The 18530-nt window shown below is 30.4% G+C and overlaps 1 protein-coding gene across 1 annotated transcript in view; it reads right to left on the bottom strand.

The window, feature by feature from the left end:
* Positions 1-18530, bottom strand: part of Vps13D (vacuolar protein sorting 13D) — a 250013-nt gene that overhangs the window by 199701 nt on the left and 31782 nt on the right. The window contains exons 5-6 of the mRNA XM_075378066.1: positions 13317-13496; positions 8004-8327 (exon numbers count right to left, since the gene is read on the bottom strand). Of these exons, the coding sequence (XP_075234181.1) occupies positions 8004-8327; positions 13317-13496 (504 nt within the window). The remainder of the gene's footprint in view (positions 1-8003; positions 8328-13316; positions 13497-18530) is intronic.

Consider the following 18530-nt stretch of genomic DNA (forward strand, 5'->3'; position numbering starts at 1 on the left):
GAAACAGTCACCGAACAAGGAAAATCTTGCTTTCTGTGTTGAATCATTTTATAAAAACGGTGACTCCATGACATATTCATTCAATATTCTGTGTCACAGGTGAGTACTATCTATTCATGCAAACTTATGGGTTATAAAGTTTGATGAAATCAGGTCAACATTAAATTTAAAACAGAAAGTAGCAGCAGAGAGTGTTAGAACACCAGGAAATACTATAGTTTGAACAACTACACGCAGTCAAAAATGTGATTAAACATGCAATAGCGCTGAACTATCAATCCATCAAATCTTACATAAGGGCTTAAATTTTCATCCCTATAAAATTCACACAGTTCAAGAATTACAAGATGCTAATTTGGTTGCTTACATGAATTGTTTTCAAGAAATGTTGCAGTCTTAACATGAATATTTACATGTTTATGTCAGATTAAACTAATCTTTACCTAAACAGTTACATAAATAAGAACAATATATAAGAAGAGCAATAAGTTACAATAAATAATGAGAGTCGATAAAATGCTGAAAATTCACTTTAGTGTATTCATATTAAAGTAACACGTAAGTATAATGCCTTCCAACTATTTTTAGTATGCACTTAAAAATTTTTTTTAATACATTTATTTAATTTAATGATGCACTAGATTCAATCATTTATTACAGTGATAATGCAACCATTCAGCTTGCAATGCTTTCTGACAGATTTATAAATATATTTGTACTGAGAATACACATTTTTAATTATGAACTTGTTGAAAAATTATAGATTTTTTTACCAGTATAAAAAAAATAAATGAAAAAAAAAATTAAACAATCAGTTTTTATTTTAACATGTTTATACTGAAACCATTTATTAATCACGTATGAGAAACTTGGTTTGAATTTCTTCTTATGGTTGAAAGATAATATTACTAATGAATGTAATTCTATATATATATATTCCCTAAGAAAAAATTCTTTTATTAAATTCAATTTTTTAAAACTCTGCTAATATTCATCAAACTCTGTAGATCATAATAACATTACATTACAAAAACACACTTTATAAGTACGTGTTACATGATAAAAGATCTGAAAATTCCTTCCTAAATTTTATTTAACCTGTTTTAGTAAAAAAAAGTCCAATATTCACTAAAAAATTGTTTATACTACTGTAATCACCTTTTTACAAATAAACAATCCTTTTTTCTAATCTTTTCAATGAAAACTGCAGAAAAGGCATATGTTACATCAACTCATTTAAATTTTATTAACTCATATCAGAAAACCAACAGCACAGTTGAATGCAAGTTTCACCAAGGTTATATATTATATAATTCACAAAGTTTATGCCAACCCAGCTGAAATTACTTAGTCTGTGCTGTTTGTTTTAGGCACTTTTTTTACAATTTCAACATTATTTTCTAGAGGGCACAAGCAGATTGAGTCATTTTAAAAAAAACACTATGCCGCTACTATTAATGCATATAAATTGATTGATTGTTGTAATGTTGAAACGAGTCATTTCTAGATCTGTCAGCAAGGAGCATCTCCCCACTACCAACTCAAGCCATATTGCACATCCTGTATAACATACATAGCTAAAGATTGTCCAAATGACACTTTTACCAATGAATGATATCTGCACTTCTTGCCACTGATATTTATTCATATTAATTAAACAGTTTTCGATGATAAATTCTCATTGTGGTTTTTGCCTGTGCAACATACTCGAGGTCTGTAAATAAAGTAATGAGATTGGTTCAGAAAAACCTTCGAAATAGTACCCTTGAGAAGCCACGCAATGCTTAAAACGGTTTTCCCACTCTTCTGAATTTTAATTTGTTCATTTTTGCTTTTTTAGGATATTGTGAGTTTGAAGTGTGCTACTCTCCTTGCTCTGGCATTTTGTTTCTGGGTTGTACTCAAAATATCCAAAATTCATCATAGTAATAACATATTTTAAAAAATCAGGATCAGTTTTAATTCGCCCTAGAAGATCGCAGCACACTTCCACCCTGTTGTTTTTCTGTCCCAACAGTCAGGTTTTTTGGGACCAATTTTGAACAAACTTTTTTCATGTCCAATTTGATTGTCAAAATTTGATGGACTGTGGTATGGTTCAAATTCAATTGTTCTGCAATCATTCTGACAGTTAATCGCTGGTCATACTGTATCAAGTCTCTGATTCACTCAACATTGTCGTCACTTTTTGATGTTAACAGTCTTCCAGAGCGTGGATCGTCTGCAACTGATTTCCAGTCGTCTGAAAATACTTTCTTTTTTTTTTGTCTTCAGTCATTTGACTGGTTTGATGCAGCTCTCCAAGATTCCCTATCTAGTGCTAGTCGTTTCATTTCAGTATACCTTCTACATCCTACATCCCTAACAATTTGTTTTACATATTCCAAACGTGGCCTGCCTACACAATGTTTTCCTTCTACCTGTCCTTCCAATATTAAAGCGACTATTCCAGGATGCCTTAGTATGTGGCCTATAAGTCTGTCTCTTCTTTTAACTATATTTTTCCAAATGCTTCTTTCTTCATTTATTTGCCGCAATACCTCTTCATTTGTCACTTTATCCACCCATCTGATTTTTAACATTCTCCTATAGCACCGCATTTCAAAAGCTTCTAATCTTTTCTTCTCAGATACTCCGATCTTCCAAGTTTCACTTCCATATAAAGCGACACTCTAAACATATACTTTCAAAAACCTTTTCCTGACATTTAAATTAATTTTTGATGTAAACAAATTATATTTCTTACTGAAGGCTCATTTCGCTTGTGCTATTCGGCATTTTATATCGCTCCTGCTTCGTCCATCTTTAGTAATTCTACTTCCAAAATAACAAAATTCTTCTACCTCCATAATCTTTTCTCCTCCTATTTTCACATTCAGTGGTCCATCTTTGTTATTTCTGCTACATTTCATTACTTTTGTTTTGTTTATTTTCATGCGATAGTTCTTGCGTAGGACTTCATCTATGCCGTTCATTGTTTCTTCTAAATTCTTTTTACTCTCGGCTAGAAATACTATATCATCGGCAAATCGTAGCATCTTTATCTTTTCACCTTGTACTGTTACTCCGAATCGAAATTGTTCTTTAAAATCATTAACTGCTAGTTCCATATAAAGATTAAAAAGTAACGGAGATAGGGAACATCCTTGTCGGACTCCCTTTCTTATTACGGCTTCTTTCTTATGTTCTTCAATTGTTACTGTTGCTGTTTGGTTCCTGTACATGTTAGCAATTGTTCTTCTATCTCTGTATTTGAACCCTAATTTTTTAAAATTCTGAACATTTTATTCCAGTCTACATTATCGAATGCCTTTTCTAGGTCTATAAACGTCAAGTATGTTGGTTTGTTTTTCTTTAATCTTCCTTCTACTATTAATCTGAGGCCTAAAATTGCTTCCCTTGTCCATATACTTTTCCTGAAACCAAATTGGTCTTCTCCTAACACTTCCTCCACTCTCCTCTCAATTCTTCTGTATAGAATTCTAGTTAAGATTTTTGATGCATGACTAGTTAAACTAATTGTTCTGTATTCTTCACATTTATCTGCCCCTGCTTTCTTTGGTATCATTACTATAACACTTTTTTTGAAGTCTGACGGAAATTCCCCTTTTTCATAAATATTACACACCAGTTTGTATAATCTATCAATCGCTTCCTCACCTGTACTGCGCAGTAATTCTACAGGTATTCCGTCTATTCCAGGAGCCTTTCTGCCATTTAAATCTTTTAATGCTCTCTTAAATTCAGATCTCAGTATTGTTTCTCCCATTTAATCCTCCTCAACTTCCTCTTCTCCCTCTATATAACACCATTTTCGAATTCATTTCCTCCGTATAACTCTTCAATATATTCCACCCATCTATCGACTTTACCTTTCGTATTATATATTGGTGTACCATCTTTGTTTAACACATTATTAGATTTTAATTTATGTACCCCAAAATTTTCCTTAACTTTCCTGTATGCTCTGTCTATTTTATCAATGTTCATTTCTCTTTCCACTTCTGAACACTTTTATTTAATCCACTCTTCTTTCGCCAGTTTGCACTTCCTGTTTATAGCATTTCTTAATTGCCGATAGTTCCTTTTACTTTCTTCATCACTAGCATTCTTATATTTTCTACGTTCATCCATCAGCTGCAATACATCGTCTGAAACCCAAGGTTTTCTACCAGTTCTCTTTATTCCGCCTAAGTTTGCTTCTGCTGATTTAAGAATTTCCTTTTTAACATTCTCCCATTCTTCTTCTACATTTTCTACCTTATCTTTTTTACTCAGACCTTTTGCGATGTCCTCCTCAAAAATCTTCTTTACCTCCTCATCCTCAAGCTTCTCTAAATTCCACCGATTCATCTGACACCTTTTCTTCAGGTTTTTAAACCCCAATCTACATTTCATTATCACCAAATTATGGTCGCTATCAATGTCTGCTCCAGAGTAAGTTTTGCAGTCAACGAGTTGATTTCTAAATCTTTGCTTAACCATGATATAATCTATCTGATACCTTGCAGTATCGCCTGGCTTTTTCCATGTGTATATTCTTCTATTATGATTTTTAAATTGGGTGTTGGCAATTACTAAATTATACCTCGTGCAAAACTCTATAAGTCGGTCCCTTCTTTCATTCCTTTTCCCCAGCCCGTATTCACCCACTATATTTCCTTCCTTGCCTTTTCCAATGCTTGCATTCCAATCTCCAACTATTATTAAATTTCATCTCCTTTTACGTGTTTAATTGCTTCATCAATCTCTTCATATACACATTCTACCTCATCATCATCATGGGCGCTTGTAATATAGACGTTAACAATCGTTGTCGGTTTAAAATGCTTTAAACCACCTAAAGATTTGGGCTCGTGACAGTGTCATCTCTATATACCCTTTTCAATTTTGAAATAGTTTCAGTAACATTCTCATAGAATTTAACACAAAACTTGATTGCACAACATTGCTCATAATTAGTATCACTCATTTTTGTAAAGCACAACAAAAACTCATTTCACAAAAAGTTTGTTTACATCTCATGTGGCAACAATAGACTAAATAAAAATGATTAATACCTAACACAAATCAGCTGTTCATATATCCATATGTTTACTAGCAATTTTACAGTGTTGGCACTTTGGCTGCCAAAAAATAACAGTATCATTACTCACTCTATTTACAGACCTCGTAATTGTATGAATATATAGAAGGAAGGAGAATATCACTTAATCTGTAAATATATTATATTTATGATTTCATATTTATTACATTTGTGTCATATTTTATTATATTTTACACTACTGTAAAATATACAGTATCAATTTTTGGGCAAGTTCCCAGCAAATTTTCATAAAAAATATTATTTAAAAAGGATTGAAAGGAAATCATTGAAATCATGAATTCACTGATCATGAAGAGATCATCTCACAGCATTTATGAATAATTAAGGTAGATAGTTTATAATCTATTAACCAAACTTAATCAAAAATAAAGTTTTTAACTTTGTTAGGCAAATTGTACACAAGAGTATTATAAAGGTTTTTGGTAACAGTTACTTAGTTATTAAACAAAAATATATGTATAAGCAGTCATGAATTGAATCAAAGTGGAAAAAAAAAAAATTAGTTTTTCCAACTTGAAAAATGAGGCCAAAAGGTTGGCCTCATTTCTACAATTCAATCAATTCTGCCAATTGAACCATCCAGGGAATCTTGTGTCTTTTCAGCAGATCAAATAAGATGCCAAACTACTGCCTGAGGTGCTGATCAGATAAAACTAAGCCTTGTATTGTCCAAAAATTTAACTTAATTTAATAACAAGCATCAGTTTTGTAAGAATTATACTAAATAAAACAGTCATGTTACTCAAATATAATGTTTTACAAATACATACATAATATATAAAAAATGATTTTATATTTTGGCGGTATGTTCCTAACATCAGTACAAGATGAAAGTTCCCATAATTATACTGAGAAATGTCTTTTTTATTTGTGCAATTTCAGTTAACTTAAAGTTATTTCAATAAAATCTGGCAAATCATCTTTTAATTAACATTCTCTCAGAAATAAATAAATAAATATGGAAATTCTACATTAATTATTAAATGTTAAAATCATGGCAATAATTTATCATTCCACAATAGCTCAAGATTGCTAGTGTTAAGAAATAATTGTTTAATAAGCTAAAATTTTTAATGTTTCATTGTGAAAAAAAGACAAGCTTTTTTTTTCAAAAAAGACTTCAAACTTACGTAAAACTTGAATTTAATATTACTGTATTCAGATTATAAAGTAATTTCACATCAATTTTATCTCCCTTCACTACATGATAATATTGGTCAAAAATCACTCAAATACAAGGGATGTTCAATAATTAACGAGACAAACTGATATAGAAAAAAACAGTTCATTCAATGACAATAAGGGTCAAGTTGACAACCTTGGGAATGGGAACACATTTAATCAGCTGTTCGATCGTAATTAATCTAAACATAAATGCTTTTATAATAACAACAATCAGTGATAAGATTTTTGCTATAAGAAGCTATGAAACCAGCGGAAATTTACTCAAGAATGTTGAAACAGTATGGTGAAAAGTGCCTAAATTGCAGTAACATGAATAAGTGGGCGGAACAGTTTAATTTGGGCAGAACAAGTGTGACTGATCTCCATTGCTCAGGAAGACCGGTTGAAGTTTCGACTATTGCATTGCAAAATCGCATAAATGATCTTATTCGTGAAGACAAGCACGTCAAAATTTCCCAAATTGCTAGTTTGTGTAATATTCATGTTGGAATTGCTTATTCAATCATTCATGATGTGCTGAATTATTGAAAAACGTGTTTGAAACGGGTTCCAAGACAGTTGACTCGGAAATGCTCAGAGAACAGAAGAAACGCTCAAGAAGTTGGGGTGGAAGGTGTTGCCTCATCCTCCTTACAGCCCAGACCTCGCCTTGTCCAATTTTTATTTGTTTGGCTCGCTCAAAGACTTTTTATGCGGCAAGAGGTTTGACGACAATGAAGCAGTACACGAGTGGTTCAAACAGCAAGGTAAAGACTTCTACACTGTGGGAATCAAAAAGCTCACATAACAGTGACAAGTGTCTAAACGTTGCTGGAGACAATGTTGAAAAGTACTGTAAATTCATTGTCATTGAATTAATCATTTTTTCCCTACATCAATTTGTCTCGTTAATTACTGAACATCCCTTGTAGTTGATAACTGACAAATACCAATCTAAAAATAAGAGTTTTATTTAATAAATATAAAATGGTGGTACAGACATATAATAGTAGACACAAAATAATGGATAGACAAAAGTCCCTGTACTCCTAAACAAATGTATATGAATGGTGACTGTTATTTGAAAATGTTGGAAAGATGGTTTATACCTCATTTTCAAGAGTAGAGTATCATGAAATGTGTCTGTATATAGCAAGAACACATTCCATATTCATTTTGCTCTTCAAATGTGCAATTTCCTAAGTTAACTTTCCAGGTCTCTAGATTGGTCATAATTCTCAAGCATCATAAGTTCCACTGCAATGGTCATGATGAAGCCATGACCTCCTTACCACACCCAACAACTGATGTGTGGAATAATCAAGGCCTACGTATCTCAACATCAATCACAAGTGAAGAATTGCATAACAGTGCGGAGGAAGCCTTTCAATCAAATGTCTGGAGATGCTTTGCAACATGTGAAGGAGATTGTGGAGATATGTAACTTTATGTGTTCAACATAATGATTCACACAAAAATCCATTAGATAAATAATTCATAAGTACAAATGTATATAAATTTTCAAAATATATACTAAGTTTACAACATAAATTTGTCTAGGGGTACAGGGACTTCTCAGATATACTGTATAAAGGTACTTCCGGAGTTATGATTATAGGAACTTTTGTTCGTATTAATGTTAGGAACACATTACTGAAATATTGGACAACATTTTTCATACACCTGTATACAAAAAAAAGCACAAATAGTATTCTTTATTTAATACACATACTTCTCTTAATGAACTCAATTCTTCAAAACCTCTTTCCCATTCGACAGCATCTTTTAATTCTTTACTTTCAGGAGGCAATGGAGCAGAAGCGGTATTAGTAGAAAGTAATCTGCTATAAATATCAACATAAGCAACATTATCTTTAGCACGTTGCAACATACTTGCCCATGTCGGCCTAGGAACTGAAACACATGTTATGGCAAACTGCCACCATAATCTTGGATTTTCTTTAATGGTACATAGCGGTCTGTGTTTTCTATAACGTTGGCTTTTTTGAATACTACTTAATCCTTTAATGCAACCAACCATTTGTCCATATTGTTTCTAAAAATTAAAATGATAAATTAAAATTAAATGGAAAAAAGCATTAGACACCAGTACAAATTAACAGTGAAAATTCATCTTAAATAAAAAAAATTCAAATACTTTACAGAAAAATTATTATGTTCACTACAGACAGTATTAAAAATATTTGCACTAGTAACACCATTATAATTATATAATGATACACACATACTGATTAAAATAAACGTAATATTACTATGTATTTATGCTTGATCAAATTTATTTACCTTTGTTGGCTATTTTGAATGATTACTTTTTGTTATCTATAATGAATTTTAAGCTAAATCAGTTGATTTATCTACATGACAAAAGGCAAACCCTAGTATTTAGAACCATGAATTTAGCAATGTAAATTCATAAAAATTTTATGGGTAATTATATACAGTTACAGATTTACTTCTGATTTTGATGAAATTTATAATAAAACTTATTTAGGACCTAAGTTATTATTTGTTACAACTGAAGTTATTCATCAGAAACACCTTTCAATCGAGTTATCTCTCTCGTAAGTTACACAGTACAAATTCATTAAAACTTTTGTAATTCAGCACTGCACAAGTGTAATAAACATTTTTTCCAGACTAATTAATTTGGTTTCGATAAAATTAAGTTAAGAATGAGATTAGATTCACTTAAAACTAAATTAAGTTAGGTTAAGCTTAAGGTATGGGTTTTTGTAAATGTCCAATATACATTAAGTACACAGTAAATAACTTCATTTAAGAAAAATTTAATTGAGTTTAATTAGGTTTAGGTCAAAGTTCACCAGCCTCCATGACATGAGTGATAGCATCTTGACCTTTCATCCAGAGGTCCCGGGTTCGAATCCCAGTCAGTCATGGCATTTCCACACACTACAAAAACTAAGATTCATATCATCCTCTGAATCAATATCTAATGGTGGTCCCAGAGGTTAAAAAAAAGTCCAAGTTAAAAGTTAGGTTAATCTATAAGTAATTTATAAATTTGAAAGAGACTTACCGTCATGTATCTGATGAAGTCACAATTCAAGGCTTCTTTTCAACTTAATCTCAAGCAAATGTAACCTTAATTTTAACTAAATTTAACTGAAACCAAATTATTATTTAGTCAGCAAATAATGTATATTACACGTGTATAATGCAACATAACAAAATTTTGGTGCAGGTACTATACGTGGTGTAATCATGTACTTACTATACATGAGTGTAACTTACATGGTGCATAACTCAGGTAAAGGCATTTCTGACGAATAATTTAAACTGTAATTAACATAGGTTCTACGAAAGATAAATTCCAAATTTCATCAAAATCTGAGGTGAGTCCTCAGAATAATTGCAATTTTATATGACAAATTTTAAAGCTTGTTCTTCTCTGAATTTAATCATATGCAATAAAAATTTTAAAACTATTTTGGCAATTAAAATTTTTATTAAGCATTATATAGCACACAGAAACGAGACTATATAACACAAAGAAATGAGACTATATAGCGCACATACAAAATTTACAACAAAATTTTCCTTCAGAGGACATTTTTAGTATATAGACAAATTTCCAACATTCTCAAAATGAAGAGTTTCATGAATTTTAATTTAAAAAAAAATGAAAGTTATTTCTGTACTGAATATAAAGCAAAATAGTTCAAATACTGTAATTATTATATTACTTAAATAACACAAAAGCTTTAAATGCATAGGAAGGGCTTTCTACAACTAAACAAAATTAACAGACACTTATACCATAAATGGCACATAGGTTCAAAAACATATTCAAAAAGAGGACAACTTCCATCAAGCAGTAACTCATAAAAGGGCAATCTTTTTACTGCAAATTACATGCACCATAAGGATTTCAAAGATTGTAAAAATGATGACTTATACTCTTTTTATTAACATCTGACCTCTAAATAATTTTTATAATGTATCATACTTTACACAGTTAAATTTACAAAATAACACAAAGATGGATAAAAAAAGGTCAAAAGAAAAAGAAATATTACTTTGGCATAAAAAAAAGCTTTAGGATCTTTGTGTAAAATAAATTTACACTGTAGAAAAGTGTTTCTAAAACATGGCAATTTTATTTTAATTTACAGTACAGGAAAACAAACTTGTAGTAAAATCTGATTAATTATTCCATGCATCAAGTTGAGCAAAGATATTCTGGAAATTTTCTGTCAGATTTTTCATAAAGAAAATATAAAAATTTGGTATGTTCAATTGCATATTCTTTAAAAACATTTAAAAATTTTTCATATATTTTATTATGAAAGGTTTTTATATAAATTAGAAAAGTAGCCTCCCTCTCTTTAGAAGTCCGATTCTGAAAACCTAATTTTAGTTGATTAAAACTCATGAAATCTATAAAGAAATTGCATCCAATTTTAAAACATTATTTATTGTAATAGTTATTAAATGGATCTGCTAATAAAATACTAACTTTAATACTTTTCAATTTTTATGCTTTCAATAGTCTACATTTATTTCTCCCACGACAATTAAAACTCATAGAGAAACTGGATATATTGAGTTGACATCATTATGAATTCACTGTTTTAAATTACATGACAATGAATAATATTAAATATTAACAGTGAAGTTACCTCAACCAAAATGTTTTATTCAATTTTTCTAAATTTATAACGCTACAAAGGACATGGCAGAGAAGAGACATGGCTTAAACAATTACAAAAGTTAAATTTTTACAAACACTTTATGAGAATCAAATAGTATATTTCAAAATGCAGCATGAGATAACAGAACTTTTAATCTATGCTTTAAGACAACGCTCGTTTAACAGTTAAATAAAAGAAAGATTTCATTAAATAAAAGTAACAATAAGTATTTAAATAAAAGTAAATAAATAAAATTACTATTTAAGTAAAAAGAAAGATTTGTCTAAAAGGGTACAAGAGATATTTTGTTTTTCCAAGTCTTACAATGTCTTAAAGAACTGTTGAATAAAATCATGTGTAGTTTTGTTACCTTAAGAGAAATCTTACTAATTCTTTAAGTGCAGTTTTGCCTATTCTATTTAACTTTTTAACGCATGAATAAATGGCAGGGTTTATGAATATTCAGAAATATAAAAACACTCTAGAAATGGAGGGAAATTAATTTAGGTACAAATAACACCTTAAATTTGAAGAGACTATTTTGTGTTTAGGAAAATATTTTTTTTACAAAAAAAAAGTATATTACTCACACATTAATAAACTCATTCTATTCATTAATAAAATGTAACGTTTCTTCACCTGCATCCTTATTAGATGCAGTTCTTTTATGACAACATTTTTTAGCACTCATGCATCTGATAGTTTTTTATTTCAAGCGATTGTAATTACTCTTATAACATTTTCTTTTGCTACTGCCTTTCTTAATAATTCCCATTTCCTTAATTTTCAGAAGATTTTCTAAGTTTTTTTATGCTATTAGAAGTACAAGCAGACAGACACCTATGTCAAGAACTCTATGAATTTCCATAAATACTGGGTCCTCATGAAACTCCAATAAATCAAGAAGTTCACTACCCCAATATTTTAATTTTACTTTTTATCTATTTCCTGTGGCTTTCCATTTTTTCATTTATTTTTTCTTCAAATCCCTTTCCATATTCTGAAACAATTGTTTCACTTTCCCAACTAAAATTCCAACACCTAATTGTTCTATGCACATCTTTCTAATTTATGTATTTGTGTATCTTTTATTTTAATCATTTTTAGTGACATGGATCTATGAAAAACTTCTTGGTATATTTTCAATAATAATACGAAGCACATTCTGTTTCTCATGATCTTACATAGATTTCTTCTTTGCTAAATAAGTTTACATATTAAGTATCAAGATAAATTTATTAAATATTACAATACAAAATTACAGGCAACACATTCAGTAGTCAGCGTAGTAGAGTGAACAGATATGAGCACATTTGTAATGATACAGTAAGTGTTGTCTTAAAATATTCATTTTAATAATATTTAACTGTGCATTATGCAATAGTGATCAGCAATCAAGGTGAGTAAGCAAGGCACTTAGCATGACTCATTAGTATTTTATGAGTAATGAGTAGGTCTACCATTACTCCATAGGCGTTTTAATTTTTAAAGATTCATGGACAGATTAACTACATACATATACATAATTATAGAAATACATTAATGGATCTTCTTAAATGTACACAGAATATTGAGAAATGAAATAAATTCATTCCCAATCAGAATCTTAGAACAAGAATAACTCCTACCAACACCTACATATACATGTGCATTGCATTCAACTGGAAAGACCAGAAAATTAGTCTGCCTTGATCCAATATTTAGATTAATGTACTTTTTTTATTCAATAATAATAATAATAAGTTACGGCAAAAAAAGGCTGACAAGCATCAGGAAAATTAACAGGTATCATTCAGCAAAGTAGTACCAGTATATCAAATAATCAATAAATTCAAAGATATACTGATTAAATAAATATAAGCAAAGCAGTGTAAACATAATGCTAAGCTTTACTTTAATATAAAAATAATTTACTTAAATATAACGTCAAGCTAGTTGAAAGAATGCAGAAAATAGACAACAATCAAAGAAGTAGGAGAAAGTACATTAACAGCCATTCATCGAGCAAAAATAGTCAATATTTCAGGTGATTTACATATGGAAAAATAAAAAGTTCTCATCAGCTCTTTTTTTTACAGAACTATAAAGTCTTTGAATAACATAACGAGTGCCTAAACATGAAGACACAATCCACTGACTGCTGTTCCAGGAATATAAAATGAGCATAGATGTAGGAGAATCAGTTTATTTAACAGGGCTTTGACTATTTTAGCATTTTAATTTTACTTCACATCATGTTATATTACTCCCGATATGTTCCAGATATCACATCACATTTAAAAAATACAGTTTACTATATATTCCATGAACAAAATTTAAAAAAAAAATAAGTGACAATAATTCAACAAGACAATGAAAAAAAAAACAATTACTTCAGATAATGTAAGAGGAACTTCTTCTAGATGTAAATCACAGACAATTCGTGGATGATTACGAGAACGTAACGCATGCTCAGATCGATTACGTTTAATATGGCATGCTGCACTTACTGGTGATAATAAAAAATCATGTTTGTACTGTTTTGATTCACTGAAACAACCACTCATTGCAACCTGTAAAAAAATATTAAAATTTATTGGAAGATGAATAGAATAAATGTTTGTATCATTAATTAAAAGAAAAAAATAATTAATAGCACCATTTTATTTACAAAATGATGTATTTAATTTTGATATTGATTTGTCTTTTTTTCTTAATCTATTATTAAATTAAGAAAACCAAATTCATGTTGAATTTATTTTTTACTAAATCATTAGTAGAAACTTAATTAAAATGTTTTATAATAGCCATGAGAGAACAATCTTTTTATTTACAAAATAAAAGATCATATTCACAGAATTCATGCAATATTAAGTGCCAACCTGAAATTAATGAAGATTAGAAGTTCCACAATTTCAAGAAAATATAGCAGCAGTGTTTATCCAGATATTACTCTTTCAGAAGGTATAATGAGATGGTAAATCTAAATCAGATACAATGAACTAATTCAAATCATATGAAACAGCAGTGATTACAGGATGTGATAAACTTTCAAGAATCAACAGTTATGGATATTTCAATTATTTAACAAAAAATTCTACTCTGCTGATCTCATGGTGAAATGTTGTTCAAGCATGTCCAGGTACAACATGCCAATTACAGTTGACTCGGCAAAAAAGAAAGGACTGTAAATTTTGTGAAGACTTAAAGGCCAAAAAACATTTATCTTAGGCAAGTCCTGTACATGTTTGATTGTATGACATGGATTCCACTCACACCACATCCGAACATTATGTTGATTCACTTTACTACTGGTATGGAAGATTGCTTTGTCACTGAATATAATTTTATTAAGATAATTATCTTCCATCTCAATTTTGTTTAACATGTTTACATGAAACTCAGTTCATTTGTCTGTAACACCTTCCCTCAAAGCTTGTAACAGTTGTAATTTGTATGGTTTAAATGACAGTCGATTATGCAATATCATCTATAGTGTAACCCTAGCGTTACCCTTGTGTAATTCTAAGTTGGTGGGTCCCATTGATTTACCTGGACTACAAAGGAATGTCTGCCACACTTGTTCAATTTCCACTTTAAAAACTGAAGGTCTACCCTGACCTGGTGTCCTATGTAATACACAATCTATTTCAATGAGACGATTGTACCATGAAATAATGCAATAACAGACTATCTTTGAAGTGGTTGCTTACTATATTTAGTTATGAATTGTCTCTGAATGGTAGTAACCGAATTGGATTCATGAAACCATAACAACCGCTGCTCTGCATCGGTATATGACTCCATGATGAATGACAGAATTACTCACTCACACATGCCACCTAGTGAGAACGTTAAAACTGCTCCTGCCAATCATCAAAAGTAACAACGTTTGGCGGGAATAAAACTTGAAGATATAGGTGTATTCAGTGATATCAAACAATTCTGTAAATTATTTACTTTTACATTATTAAAGGTAACTTTTGTATAACTAATTCAGAAATAATCTGTACATAGAGAACCTATATGTAGGAAGAAGGAAACATGAATCGCGGGAAACTGAGTAAGAAGTTATGGTAGAGAAGAAAGGCCCATCAATTTTAAGACTTGAAATTACACAAGCCAATAAAGACAAGAAGGGAAGTAAAGCAACAGGAGTAAATGAACTTCCAATAGAACTCTTTAAATGTTTAGAAGATGAAGGAGTGATGAAATACTCTTGATATGCAAACAATCTATGATACTTGTGTATAGCCAAAGATTTTGTTAAAACAATAATTATACCGATACCTGAAGAGGATGGAACCAAAAATTGTGAAGCATATAGAACTATCAGTTTAATATCACATGCTGCAGAAATAATGCTGAGAATTATGAAGGTTAATCATAAAAATGGAGGCAAATGTTAGGAAGTGTTTGAATTCAGAAAAGGAAAAGTAACAAGAGAAGTTGTAGGACTGATCAGAATGATTGGAGAGTGATGATTTAAAAGAGAAAGAGGACTGTGCTTGTTTTACAGATATGGAAAAGGCATTTGACAAAGTACAATGGGAAAAGTTATGTGAGATTGTGAAAGAAAAGAGAGTTGATTGGAAGGATAGAAAACTGATCAGAGAATTATATATGAAGCAAAAAACAGCTGTGAAATTAATAAAGAGTAGTGAAGGTTATGATGAGACAAAAAGAAAAGCATGGGACAGAAGCAGATAGAGAATACAGAGATGCCAGGGACCTGCCAACAGGCAGAACACCACATGATGGTGATGAATTCAACAACAGCTATACCAATCCTATTCATATATTATATTAAATTACTCAGAATAAAACAGGGAATTCTTTTTCCATTCTTTGGAATCCTGTACCTGAAGAGTGTGTGTTAGTTAGTGTTGTAAACACAGCCCAACATTCTGTTCCAACTAACGTGTACCATTTGTGATGGCGTGTTCAACTTTAAATGACAATTTATATTTGTCATGATTATCTGGTTCCCTTAATGTTAATGAAATTACAAGTATTTCTGTAGAAGATATTTTAGATGATTTAGGTGTGAATGAAAGTTTGAATGACGAAAATTAAATAGAAAAATATTTGGAAGACGATAACAATATTGTAAATGGTCAATTGGACAAAACTATTGATGACGAAGACAATGATGTATTATTTTCCGAAAGATTGAAATATCTCTGAAAAAAAATCAGAAATGGAAAATACAGAATAAAGATAATTTTTTTTATCCCAGAAGTATTTCCTTTTGAAGCAAAGATTATGGTGTACAACCTACTACAAATTTTTCAGAAGCTAATTCTCCAACTGAAATTTTAAAAATCACTTTTGATCAAAACTTTAGTCACTGAAACCAATAATTATTATAAAAATGTCAAAAATCTTAAAGAAGATATTACCTATCTTCTAAACTACCTTCTAAACAGAAGATAGTACCATCTGTTTCAGAAGTAACAGAAGGTAGAATTAATTTTTATAAAGAAATTGATGCTAATGATATGTACAATTTCCTGGCTCTTATAATTTATATGGAAAATGCTAGACTGCCACAAACTGAAATACATTTTATTTGCATTTTAAATTTCCCAGGCAAGTAATGTCAAGGAATAAATTTCACAATATTTTAAGAATTTTGCATTTTACTAGTGAAGAAAGTGGCAGTGACAAAGCAATTAAAATTAGACCAGTTATAAAAGACGTGAATTTTAAATTTACATCTGCTTACAAACCAGGGGAAAACATTGTGGTAGACGAAAATCTACATTGTGGAAGAGTTGTTTAGGTTGGAAACAATACATCAAATCAGAGCTAAATTTGGACTTAAGAACTTTGATCCAAAACTGGGTATTACTTCAGTAGTCGTACAAGAAAGATACTGAGTTAGCTAAACATAAAAAAAGAGATGACTTAACAGGTAAAGTTCTTGAATTGCTCAGTGACTCAGTGATTTGGCTGGAGAATGAAGAAATTTATACTTAGACAACTGGTATTCTTCATTTTCCCTTTATGAGGCAGTTCATGCTGCAAAAACCAATGTCTGGGGCACTGTTAATATGAAAAAAAAACGCATGCCAAAAAAAGTTACAAAGAAATTCAAAACAAAAGGGAAATGTGAGATGGTTGTATGCTAAAATTGCACTTGGGCATTTTGTGCATGGTGGGACATAAGGTTAGTGAAAACATTAACATTTCACACTACTGACTTGGTTAAAACTTCCAAAGTAGATAGAGTTACTAACCATAAAATAAAACGCCAAATGTAGTTGTAGACTACATGACAATATGAAAGAGTAGTTCTTGTAGATCAAGTTACCAATGCCTACCCTTCTATGAGAAAGGGCTTAAAGTGGTACAAAAGATATTTTCTACACATTATAAACTCAACCCTAGCCATCTGAAAATCAGGGAGTCCATCATTTGCAGCTTGCTGTAGGCACCAACCTTCATTTTCTCAACTGGAAGCAAGAGATCAAATAAACCAACACCACTTCAGTTGCAGTCCCCCAGATGTTTCCTATCAGCAGTTCTTTCTACTGAGAAAAAAAGAATCCCTGAAGTGTTTTGTAATATGTAAAAAACAAGGAAAGTGAATAGAATCAAATTTAGAGCACAAATTATGTGAAGTTGCCCCCCCTATATGTTAACAAAAGTTTTTAAAATAATTTTTCATTTATAATTTTTTTTCAAATTAGTAATATTAGTATAGGTTGATCAATTAAAAAAATTATTTTTTTTTGGCTGGCCTGGAGTAAAAATAGCCTTATTTTTTGTTGGCAGTGAAGGGGTTAAATTCTTAATATGATATTTGTTCCTATTAGTTCATAAGATATGACTATACATGGATACACATCTTATCAATTAACTTTTATGTGTATCAATAGCACAATCCTGCAATGATTGTGTTTTTAGTAATAGATTCTTACCTATTTTTTAGCGCTGAATCCTAACGTAACCTTCATTTTTTCCATCATGTCAGGATTTTTTTACAAATTTCAGAATTTGTAAAAAGTTGAAAGACTGCGAAGATGTGATATAATAAATTTTTTTTTATAATAAATTAATATAATATAATAACGTTTGGCTTATATTATGTTTTCTTTTAGTTAAACAGTCGAGTGGTCTAGAGAGGTGGGCAGGGAGGGTGGTCATTGAGCCCTTAATTTCTAATGAAAACTGCCAAAAATCAGCCTAATTTCTATCATAGTGCATTTTTAAATTAATTTATTTTTATTTACTTAATTAATTTTTATGAGGTAAGTCATGTCTTTGGAAACCACTGCCCCTTATTTCTCATTTCTCCTTTACGTAATCGAGAGAAAACAATACAATTTTTAATTATAGTGGTTACTAAATCAATTTTTATGGTTTACAAAATATTGAATTTTAACATTTAAAGACATTAATTTATATCATTTTACAGGAAAAATTTTTAAGTTTGTACAACTGCTGTTGTTGACATAAATATTAATAATAGTCGCAAAATCAGTCTGGCAAGATGGCCACTACTCCTAAGGAGAAAGCTTTTAGTGCACTTGAATTAGTCAAAACAAACTCTATTAATACCACACAAGAGATGTTTCATAACAAAGTACAGTAATGACCAC

The sequence above is a fragment of the Lycorma delicatula genome, chromosome 11, assembly GCF_047948215.1.
Source record: "Lycorma delicatula isolate Av1 chromosome 11, ASM4794821v1, whole genome shotgun sequence".
NCBI classification, from domain to species: domain Eukaryota; kingdom Metazoa; phylum Arthropoda; class Insecta; order Hemiptera; family Fulgoridae; genus Lycorma; species Lycorma delicatula.